Source organism: Macrotis lagotis, chromosome X (genome assembly GCF_037893015.1).
Source record: "Macrotis lagotis isolate mMagLag1 chromosome X, bilby.v1.9.chrom.fasta, whole genome shotgun sequence".
Classification (NCBI taxonomy): domain Eukaryota; kingdom Metazoa; phylum Chordata; class Mammalia; order Peramelemorphia; family Peramelidae; genus Macrotis; species Macrotis lagotis.
In genome coordinates, this window is record NC_133666.1 from 448,556,513 (window position 1) to 448,568,670 (window position 12,158).

Below are 12,158 nucleotides of genomic sequence, written 5' to 3' on the forward strand. Positions count from 1 at the left end.
TCAATGGTTTCAACCTTTTCAACCGAACTGAACTGACCTGCAAAACTAATAGACTTTAAGTTCTTTCTTCAGTTTACCCCAAAATGAGGATACTAATGATCAGGGAAATGAATAAGAAGTAGCTAATGGGAGGGAAAAGAAAGAAAAAGTGACTTGCTGGATAATTAGCAACTTAATAGAGTTGATTAGATTTATATGTACACTCTTTTTGAGATTAACCAATTCATTCATGGTATACAGTAATATTAACCACCATTTTTTCTTCATCTAGATGATAAATCTTTCAGTATGGAAAATCAGTAGCCTGTAAGCTTTACATTGCATATATATTTTCAATAAATCTATTATAACCAACTGTAAAGACCTGGCAGATGGGTTTTTATGAATAGTTTTTTAGAATACCAGAAGGAAAAACCATGAATGTTTATTCAGATGTTTTGTGATATATCAGAAAGTTAAGGTTACCGTTTCAATTCTAGTTTTTAACTTTTTTTCACTTTCTCATCTGAAGTCTAGTGAAAATTTTCAGCACACAGGAGAGACTACCATCTTTATAGTTACTTCCTCTTTGGGAAAAGAAAGTGATCATAGCTGAGGTTCCAAGGATTTTCCACTTATTCACTTTTTGAAATGATTTTAAATTCTTGAGCATGTACTTGAGCATGTATACACAAACATGTAGAGTAATTTCTATAAAAAATTATAAAATAAAAGACAGGTTATATGATATCTAAAGCCCCTTCAGCTTTAAGATTCCTAGGATTCTAAATACAACTTCTTCCTCCTTCTCAGATGATTTTCTATCCTATTTTTCCTATCTTTGTCTAACTACCCCACCTTGCCTGACACAACAACCAAACCAGAAAGGCTTTGAATACACAGCCAGCAGGCACCTTTGCACACTTCATATATACTCATCACCAGAAAAGTGGTCACTTGGTAATGATTTTTTTTTCAGTCAAAGCAATTTATGACCACTTAAACAAAGGAGTAGAGAGTTCTTGGTGAAGAGAGCACCCACACCAATGAGACCATTGATCCTTAAAAAATTAAACTTAAAAAGATCAGATCAACTTTGTCAAGATCCCAGTAGTGACTGAGGGGAAAAAATATTATGTATATCTGTGTGTGTGTGTGTGTGTGTGTGTGTGTGTGTGCGTGTGTGTGTGTGTATAAAATTGTGAATTTCCCAAAGTCTCAGTCCTGTCACTTATGTCACTACCTTGATCAAAAACATTTAATGGGTACCACGTTATCTACCAAATTAATTCTAAATTCTTCATCCTAGCATGCAAGATCCTTCACAGTATGATATCAAGCTACTTCCTAGCCTGAACTCTCTCCACTCTCCATATGAACTCTACATTCCAACCGAATTAGACTGCTCACTGTTGACTAAACACACATGCTTGCTTCAAAGTCTTTGCTTATTCCCTTTTATCTCTCTTTCAAAATCTTACCATTCTTCAAGACTCATCTCAAATTTATCTGTTATTTATGATTCTGTAAATCAGATTTGATAGCTACCTTTTCTGTACCCCCCTCTTTTAGCATATCATACCCTTCTTGTGGGCCATTGCTAATGGTTATTTGAAAATTGTTTTATTCATTCACCCATTAGTTTGTAAGTTTTATAAAGGCACATAACTCTATCTTATTTATCTTTTTCTCCTCTTTGTCACTCCTAACAGTGCTCTGTACATGGTAAGTACTTGATTTGTTCAATTAGTTTAAATACAATAAAATCCCTAGTTAATTATCTTTCCATAGGAAAAGTAGAGACAATGATGATTTTTCTGTATCAAATTTGAATGAAAAATAAATTTCATTTAACACTGTACTTTTATCCACACTATGTCAGGATATGTATTTCTGGGAAAGAAAATTTAATGTAGCCATAAACAAAAGGAGAAAATTCTGTGTTCTAGCATAAGATCCCAATGAAACCTGCCTCATTTCTATTGTTCTTTATGTGGACACAGTTCAATAGCTATAGAAGTGCTGTGTTACATCCTGTGGTCTACCATCAAAAGACAATGAAATAAACAAGATTCTTCACTGTTCCATCACTGGAATGTGCCTAGCTTTAAAAATGTTGTAAAAAGGAATATTTTCATCATGCTATTATTTGCTAATTAAATTAGGCCAATGTTTTGTGGATGTGGAATAATGTAATTTACTATATTGAATAATTAACCAATCAGATTGTTCTTATTTTCTGAAACAATGGATTGACTAAAATGTTACTATAAACAAAATAGATTTTGTTAGGCATAATCCACTTTGTAAACAAATGAAATTAATTCTTTGCCTGACTTAAGCCTTGAAAATGAAAGACTGAAACTGAACACATGCTTCCAATTCTTGTTCTCTTACTAATATGGCACTTAATATAAAAGTTATAATTTAACCTACCCCCAAGTATTCCGTACTTGAGACTAAATGGCTCTTAGAAATATGTTCATCAACAGATGGGAACCACTTATGGCCTCATAAACTCAAAAACAAGTGAAATTATCTCAGCAAAAGAGAAAGAGATTACAATAAAGCCTCATCTGGTTATCTTGGATAAAATTAATATATTGCACATTGATTTTCATCTTAATGAAGAAAGGCTAGTAATCACTTTACATCATATTATTCGAACGCTGAAGGAGTAAGTTCATTAAATTGACTCTTTTAAACAATCAGCAAGTGCCTACAAGGTGTTTAAGAACTTTGTCACATAATTCCTGCCTTCTAAGATCTTGCACTCTAATTGGAAAGACAAAAACCAAATATAAACGGCAATGATTTGAAATGTAAAACAGAGTTTGGCTACCAACCAACTGGTCTAATACAGACTATAAGAGTTGCCAAGGTTCTAGAAAAGATCAGCAAAAGCTTGGCAGAGTTTCATGGAAGAGATTTTTAGCTATACTTTGAATAATGGATGTGATCTGAATTGATGAGGAAAGGTATCTTTAATGGGGGTAAAAGTGGGGAAATGCAAAAAAAGGCAGAAATAAGCACTATTTTGATAGGACTTGAAAAGACCAACATGATTAGAGTGTACTACTGACTAATAGAAATGAGATTAGATAGATAAAGTTTTGACAGCCATGCAGAATAATTTCTTTTAGAATATAACATATACAATAAGTTTTTATTAAACTCCTTTTTGTTGTCAGACCACTATGGATAGATATTTGGGGAGATACATAGGGTGATTGTTTCTGAGCTGGATTGGACCTTAAAGATGATTTGATCCCACCTCCACATTTTACAAATGAGTAAAATGAAGCCCAAGGAGGTTGTTTAGGATTATAGATGGCAATGAGAGAACCAGTTTTCAAATTCAAGTTCTCGGATTTCACATCAAATGCTCCTACCAACTACAACATGCTACATAGTCGATAAAATGGAGATGACACTATCACCTGACAGGCATTGTGAGGATGAAATTAGATATTTGTAAAAATATTTACAAACTTTAAAAGACTGTGTAGAGGCTAACTAATATAGTGTATATGCAAATGATTAAAAAGGAAGTAAATAGTGAATAGTGAGGAAATAGAGACATAGCAAGTCAGCTTTTTTTTTTTTTTAGTTTTTAGTTTTTGCTAGGCAATGGGGTTAAGTGGCTTTCCCAAGGGCCACACAGCTAGGTAATTATTATGTGTCTGAGGTCAGATTTGAACTCAGGTACTCCTGACTCCAGGGCCGGTGCTCTATACACTGCGCCACCTAGCTGCCCCAATAGTCAGCTTTTCAAGGAGCTTAGTAGTGAAGGAGAGGAAAGAAATGAGGCCATGGCACTTGATTAAAAAAATCAAGGGAAGCTTTTAGGGCATTTTCCCCCCAGAACTGTAAAGTCCCATTTACTAGGTATCATAGTAGATAAAGTACCAAATCTTCATACTAGAAAATTTAAGTTTAAATCCAGCTTCAGATACTTTCTGACTGTATGACCTGAGCTTGTCACATCACCCTTTTGCCTCACTTTCTTTATTTGTAAAATGAACTGGAGAAGAAAAATGGCAAACCACTTCAGGATATATGCATAAAGAGTATCATTATAAAAGTGATATTTCAGAAAGATATATTCTTTTAGTGAATAGAATGTGAAGATTGCATAGGCAGGAAGTGATAATGGTCTAGTCTAGGGTGATGCCACTGAAAATGGAAAAGGATCAAGTACTTAAGATCGAGTACAAAAAACTTAAGAAAAATTCAAAAGGATTAGTTGACTAGATTAGGGAGCTTTAAAAATGAAGCTAAGTAAAAAATGATACTCAGGCAACTAGGTGGTGCAATGGATAGAATGCTAGATCTAGAGTCAGAAAGACTCATCTTCCTGAATCTAAATCTAGTCTCAGATACTTACTAATTGTGCAACCCTGAGCAACTCACTTCACCCTGCTTACCCCAGTTTTCTCATTTCTAAAGTGAATTAGAAAAGGAATGGGCAAATCTTTACCAAGAAAATTCTATATGAGGTCACAGAGAATCCGACACAACTGAAAAATGGCTGAACAACGAAAACAACAAAAGCTGATTCTGAGGGTTCACTGGGGAATAATCAGAAACCCAGTAACACAAGTTGGGAGGGACATCTTATTTAATAGTAAGTTCAACTTACTGTTTTGCTAACACAAAGTGAAAATGCTCATTTCATTTATAAAAATGGTTTTTTAATCTGAAACCTGAATAATTTTAGTTTATGATGAAGAAACCTATCTCACTCTTCAGTATGCATGGTAGTTTGCTGTTGTTGCTTAACTGAATTAGTTTTAGATATTCAGAAGAGATAGAGGATTAACTTCTTCAAGAAGTCAGCTTAGTTCATTCACCTGGAATAAAGACACCCTTGAGTGACCAAATTATAGCAGCCAGTATTAAATGAAATGCAGTGTTATTAAGATTATGAAGATCCAGAGGGGCTGAAAATGGCATAAAAACAGATAAACAATTTAAATAAGAAGTAAGATCCATGTGAGACTATTTTGTACTAAACAATAGGGGAGGCTTTTAAAAAAGTAATGTATACCTACATTCTATATATTAATCATGAAATATTTACTAATAGAAGAAAAAATAATAATCATAACATAACCCTCTCCCAATAAGCCTAGGTCACACTCTCCCACAAATGTACACAGTATCTGTGGAGAAGAGTGGATATAAACCTACATCAACCTCGCAATGAGATACAATGGTAGGGAAACCCATGTGTCTGGACCATCTCACAACTGCAAGCTTTGATGTCTTTGGTCTCTATAGAGATCAGTCTATCAAATGTACCACAGACCACTTTCCGGCTAGGAATGTTCATCTTTTAAGACCTAGTCTCTTACTGAATAAAGACACTTCTCTGCTACTTTTGGAATGTTGAAACAGAATTTAACTCATTGGCAAATAGGAGACTTAAGTCTGGGATCTGCACAACTTCTCAGGACTGTTCTCTTTGCCAGGACATTACGTTATTACAATGAAAATCTATTTCCTTAAGACAAGGCTCTGCAGAGCTCTTCAGGTCTTCTCTAAGAGATTTAAGGGGATTTCCTTCTTGAATAGTAGGTAATAGAAAGAAATGTTAGAAATCCTCTAAGTTCTCTCAAATAATACATGGTACTAGATAGAGCATGTCAATTTTTTCCTACATAGTTTTTCAAATAGTAGCAACTTCTGCTTTCTCCAATCAAAATTCCAAAGCTTTTCTTCAATCAGATCAGCTCACCAAACCAACTGTAGAACTTAATTCAAAGCAACCATTATTATTATCTTCTTGCTCTGCTCTGTTTCTTTGCTTCTGTTGACTTCTCAATTCCATTATCTTATCAGGTGTATGAGTTATTGTGTCTTCTGGCTTTTAGTATAAGCTTCTACCTTGTAATTCCCCATCTTCTCATCCTGAAGCTTCCATTCTGACTCCTGCAGCTTCATTCTCTCCACCTTACAGTAGGGTCTTTTCATATACTTCTATCTTAGGTTGAGAAATCTAAAGTCTATTTCAATCAGATGTGAATCAGATAATTAACATGCATTTTTCATGGCATCCAAACATTTCTTTGATACAGTTTCTGAGCAATAAATATCAATCTTAATTTTTTTTAAAAGTTATATGTGAATTAGCTCCTGAGAAACAATGCACTTCTACATAAGTACTTATACCTCAAAGGGGTTGCTTTTTTCTCAGGTCCTCTTAGACCTGTCCTCTTCCCCTTCAAGCTGATTTTCTCTGAATAACTCACACAAATGTCCTTTTTTTCAGCCCCTTTCAGGAAATAAAATGTACACATAATAAAAGGGAAGTACTGCACATAAAAAGGACTGTGTCTGTCTAATTGATTTACAATAGTGCTTAACACAGTACCTTCAAAAAGACAGACACTAAATAAGCACTTTTACCAGGAAAATGAGAAATAGCCATCCTTCTGAAGACATTTTTTTTTCATTTATTACCCATATACTAAAGGTATAAGCTATCTTTCTCCTATTTAATGATTCAACTAACCAATGGAATCCCAGCACTGGTTTCAGAATAATGAGCCTACATAGTGCATTAATGGCTTATATATCTTACCTAGCTTTGTAGTCAAAGTTTGTTTTATTTTGGAGTTGTTCTTGTTTTATTTTAAGCATGGATCAAGAGAGTGCTTGTGAAATGGGTTTGGGTAACATAAGATAATATTAAATCCTTGACTCACAAAGAGTACTATAGAACCCTTAGCCCTAACCCAATGGAAATCTTAGCATTTCGAGTTGAGGATTATTGGATGCCTCATGGAATCAGTTCTTATCACATAATTCAGTCAATTTGCCTTTATCGAGCATTTACTATCTCCAAGCACTGAGGATACAAAGAAAGGCAGCTTTCATCGAGTTGACAATCTAATGGGAGAGACCCTATGAAAACAGCTATGTGCAAACAAGATATAATATAGAATAAACTGGGGATAATCAATAGACAGAAGGCTTTAGCATTAAGGAATCAAGAAATGCTTCCCATAAAAACTTAAAGTTGAAGGAATTTCGTGTTAACATGCTGCAGCTGCTCATAAATAATGCATTGGGACTGGGAGGGGGTAGTGTAAAGGATGTGGTCTACTGAATTAAATATGTAGGACTTGAATTTGGGAGAAGTGAACTGTAGTCCTAATTTCATCATTGACTTACTGAGAGGAAATTTACTTGAGTAAGTTATTTCACCTGTCTATGCCATAATGTTGCCATCTGTAAATGAGAAAGCAGAAGAATGGCTTTGCCTCTTCGATATAACTTAGAGGGAATTTGTAATGATAAATCTATAAAATATATTGAACTCCTTGAAGAAAGGACTTATTTGTCCAGATATAGTGATTCTCTATTTGTTTTCGGTCTCTGATGGTCTTGCCAATCCAGAGTAACAACACTACACTAAACAGAAACTTTCCATTGATTTTTTTTCCACATTCAGTTACATCCCCAGCCTTCATATTTTAAGCTTCTTAGAGAACAACAAACATTTTGACTGCAAGGGGAAAAAACCATAAGGGAATTAACTTCAGAATGAAAAGAATAATTGTAAAATCACAGCTTAATTCCTCACATCCAAGAGAAAAGCCATACAAATCAGCACGTTGAACCAACATGTACAAATAGTCTCATTCGATAAAGAGTGCTAAATTGGAATTGTCTTAGAGTGTGCTAAGAATGAGAGCTTGTGAGTAGGTAAAAACCACTTTACTCTAAATTCCCAATATCTTTATTATTCTCTCATCTTAATTTTTTTTCTTTCTTTCACTTCCCTAACCTTCCCTTCCATGGGTCCTAAGCTAGAGTCTGGCTAGAGTATTTACCATTTTCTTCTACCACAGATTTCTCAATGTTCCTCCACCTTTTTCATATTATTCTTTAATCTTATACTGTTCTTCCCCTCCTCTGCCATACCTCACCTTACCAACATTTCTACCAGTTTGAAGTTTGCCTCTTCATTTAAGGCATATGAAGCAATGCTCAAGACTTGCCTTTGAAACATGTTGGCTGTGTGATAAGTTGCAGAAAAAGTTGCTGACCAGCATTGGTACAGCAAGTTTACTCATCCAGGAGTTCCCTATATCAATGAAATCATGGACTATGTTCTATTCCTATCTTACATATCCTTTCAGGACATGTTTCAAAGTTATATCCTTCATGAAGACTTCCTTCATCCTATTTCTCAAGAAATGTTTGGACCTGGAAGAGTATTTGGTTTGCTCCTCTCAAATAAACTTTTAAGTATCATTTTGTATTGTAGGTTTTTCTATGAGTGTCATTCTCCCTTACTAGGATATAAACTCCCCAGGAGGACTATATCCTAACCTCTGTGTCTTATCATAGGGCTTATCACAGTGAATGCTCAGTACATAAGTATTATTCAAAATATAGTCAATCCATAACTCAGTATAATGTTACAGAAACTGACTCTCTTCATTCTAGAAGATATTCTAAAATGACAATATCAGCACGTTTGTAGACAGAGATATAGATGCAAAAGAAAATCTAGACATACTGACCAGTATTTACATTATACAAAAACAATTTGGTTGTTTTGCTTTGTAACACAAAGTCAATGCATCTTCCCTCATAGATGATGTGTGTGACCTTCAGAAAAGAGAAACTCTAAGCTGGGATCTGGAAACCTGACTAGTCCTGGATATTCAAAAGTCCTCAGGACTTAGGGTCATGATTACTTAGGGCATGTCTACAAAGCTATATATATTCAGGGTTCTTTCCAGCCTTCTTTCTTGAAGGCTTCTTTCCAGATTCAGTATTATATTTCTTTTGTTATTGATCCTAAACACTTTGGTGGGCATCTTGAGGGATATCATTTGGATTAAGTCTCCTACTCCCAGCACTTCCCCAGCACATCTTAGAATCCCTGAAGGTTCAATTTGTTCTATTTCCATATTTTTAAAATTATCAGACAAATCTAGTACTTCTGTGTCAATGGTGACTCAGAAAAGATCTTTGAATTCTAGCCTGAATCCTCAATTACCTTGAGAATTCTTGCAACTCAGAGAGAAACAAAATTCTAAGGTAATAACAAAACAATTAAGATCATTCATTAATTGTTATGGAATACTTTTGCAGGACAACAGGACTGTTAAAAAGAACCCCTATATGAGAAAATTCTCTCTGCCAAAGGAGGTTGCAACCTTCTCAGTAAAATTATAGTGTTAAAGAGTTACCAGATTCACTTAGAGGATAAATGATCTCCAAATTCACACAGCCCACATATTTCAGAGGTGAGACTTGAATCCAGATCCTCCTGGCTCCAAATCAGCTCTCTATTCACTACCCCATGCTGCCTCTCTAGTAGAACAGAAACATTATAAACCTGGTCCTATACAAATTATATGGCTCAGAATAAGTGATGGAGGAGGGAAGTGAAAACTCTTCCAAGAAAGATTTCAAGCTAGTCCTGAGCAGTTGTTCTCAAATGTTTTTTGATCAACATAGAATTATTTTTCATCACAAGGAATCAGGACACACTAGAGAAAAGCAGAGGATTAATACATGTACATGTGATTATGAGTTTGTTTCACAGTATTTATGGGAATTGTGTACATATGAATGTTAGTGTAAGTTCAATACAATTCATGGCCCTCCCAGTTAAACTTGGTGCAGATTACCACCCCAGGGGAAACCACTCACCCAGAACTACTCAGTATATTCTTAAGGTAGATTTTCTTGCTGTACTGCATGACTACAATACATTCTTTTGATGTTCTGCATTATTCTCTCATTCATCATTAAATGGTTCTTAACTTGTTTCCTTTTATCTTATAATTGTATGGCCTGATCTGCTATCTCAGGAAATTCAGTTGTTCAACAATTATTTTGGGGGTTCCTTCTGTATACTTAGTTTAATACTATAGGTGTGCAAAGATGTAACATTCATTCAAAAAGTTTACAAATCTAACTCAGTTTTGGACATGTTGAATTTGGGGTGCTAATGGAATAATAAAAATAAAGATACCCAGTAGGCAGTTGGAATAGGGCTGGAGTTCTAAAGAGAGAGAATTATTTGTAAAATGACCATCAAAGTTATGAGTAGATATTTGTTTCCTAATAATTTAATAGAGACAATGCATGAAATTCCAAGCTATTTTGCTAACTGTTGTCCACAGTGGGTTTTGAAACAAATTTGTCCAGTGCATTGTAAATAGAGTGTCACATTCATGCTCATATTTTAATAATTTCTCATTTTGTGTTTTAACAGGATTCCAAGTTCCAGGTTCTACAGGAGTTGAAGCAAAACAATGAGAGTTTTATTATTACTAAGACATTCTCTGAGTCCCTGAGTGAAGTCAGTCACTTACGAGATGCTCAAGCTTCAAGTGAGACAGAGACAATAGGCTCACCAAGTGACAAATTGTATGAACAACATCAAGTAACCAAGTCCCTTTTCAAGAAGTTTAACCAGTTAACTTGGCCACTGGACACTCGCCCTTTGAACAAAAGTTTAATCAGAGGTGATAAATGGAAGAAAACTGATGAAGCACAAGAAAAAAGGAGAACTTTTCTTCAGGATTTTTGTAAGAAATATAGAGGTGGGAACCATGCCCAATCCCATCTTTTTCATATGGTATCCAGAATCTATGTGGAAGATAGACACAAAATCCTCTATTGTGAAGTACCTAAGGCTGGTTGTTCTAATTGGAAAAGAATTCTTATGGTGCTGAATGGTCTAGCCTCTTCCACCTACAATATCACCCATAATGCTGTGCACTATGGAAAACATTTGAAGAAGCTAGATAGCTTTGATTTGAAAGGGATCTATACTCGTTTAAATACTTATACCAAAGCTGTTTTTGTTCGTGATCCCATGGAAAGATTAGTGTCTGCTTTTAGAGATAAGTTTGAACATCCAAATAGTTATTACCATCCAGTATTTGGAAAGGCAATTATTAAGAAATATCGACCTAATGCATGTGAAGATAAAATTAACAATGGTTCTGGTGTAAAATTCAAAGAGTTTATCCACTATTTGCTGGATTCCCACCGCCCAGTAGGAATGGACATTCACTGGGAAAGGGTCAGTAAACTCTGCTATCCTTGTTTGATCACATATGATTTCGTAGGGAAATTTGAAACTTTGGAAGAAGATGCCAATTACTTCTTACAGCTGGTTGGTGCTCCAAGAGGGCTAAAATTTCCCAACTTTAAGGACAGGCACTCCTCTGATGAAAGGACCAACGCAGATGTTGTAAGACAGTATTTGAAGGACTTGTCCAATATGGAGAAACAATTGATCTATGATTTTTATTACCTAGACTATATGATGTTTAATTATACAACACCATTTGCATAGGTGGTGTCCATTAACCTTGTTCCTTGCTAATGATAATGTACTCAGATAAGTAACTATACTTTCCCCTTAGTTCTCTGTATTGAAGAAATGGAATGAATGCAGTTGTCTTGACTGAATGGAAATTTTGTCAAATAACATGACACCAATTGGCACAAAATTATAGGAAAATCACATAAAGGAGATATGTAAACAACTTGAAGAGCATGAAAATGTCTGGAAAAGAGCTACTTTTGCATTATGGATTATACTGTGGAAGCAATAACATAACCAGCTGTTGCATTAGCTAAAACAGCACACTTGTAATTCAAAAGCATCTAAACTAGCATGGATTTTTGTTGGTTTCTAGGATCCATTGTCTAAAGTGCATGGATTCATTTTTTATTGTCTGTGGTATATTTAATAAAACCACTGGACAGTTTTGTAACTCACTCAAAGCTTTCATACCAATTGCAATGATAAATCAATTTTGAAATGATATTTTGTGCCTAAGCGTTTTAATTTAGATCAGAATATATATATATATATATATATATATATATATATAATATGAGAATGTAGCAGGAAAACCAGATGAGACTATGTCTTTGTATATTTAGCAGTCAATAAAAAATGCACAACCTGCTAAGATCAAAGTAACAAAAACAACCTTCCTCTTCAAAAAAAAAAAAACTTAAGGGAATTGGTTCTGTTTTCTTTTGAGCTTACTAAGTAGAGACAAAATGAACACCACCACTAAAGGTCTCCATTTTTGAAGCCTGCTGTTGAGATGTTTAAGCCTCCTTAGATGTAAATGTGCTCCTAATTCTGGTTTAATTGGGCGGGGCGGGGGAATTGTTTCAGG

At 34.8% G+C, this 12,158-nt stretch overlaps 1 protein-coding gene across 2 annotated transcripts in view; it reads left to right on the plus strand.

Moving 5' to 3' along the window:
• The window catches only part of CHST9 (carbohydrate sulfotransferase 9), a 388,835-nt gene extending 377,033 nt beyond the window's left edge, over window positions 1–11,802 (plus strand). For both annotated transcript variants that reach the window (XM_074207181.1, XM_074207182.1), the window contains one exon: window positions 10,226–11,802. In XM_074207181.1, the coding sequence (XP_074063282.1) occupies window positions 10,226–11,317 (1,092 nt within the window). In that variant the 3' untranslated portion in view covers window positions 11,318–11,802. The remainder of the gene's footprint in view (window positions 1–10,225) is intronic.
• Window positions 11,803–12,158: the final 356 nt, after the last annotated feature.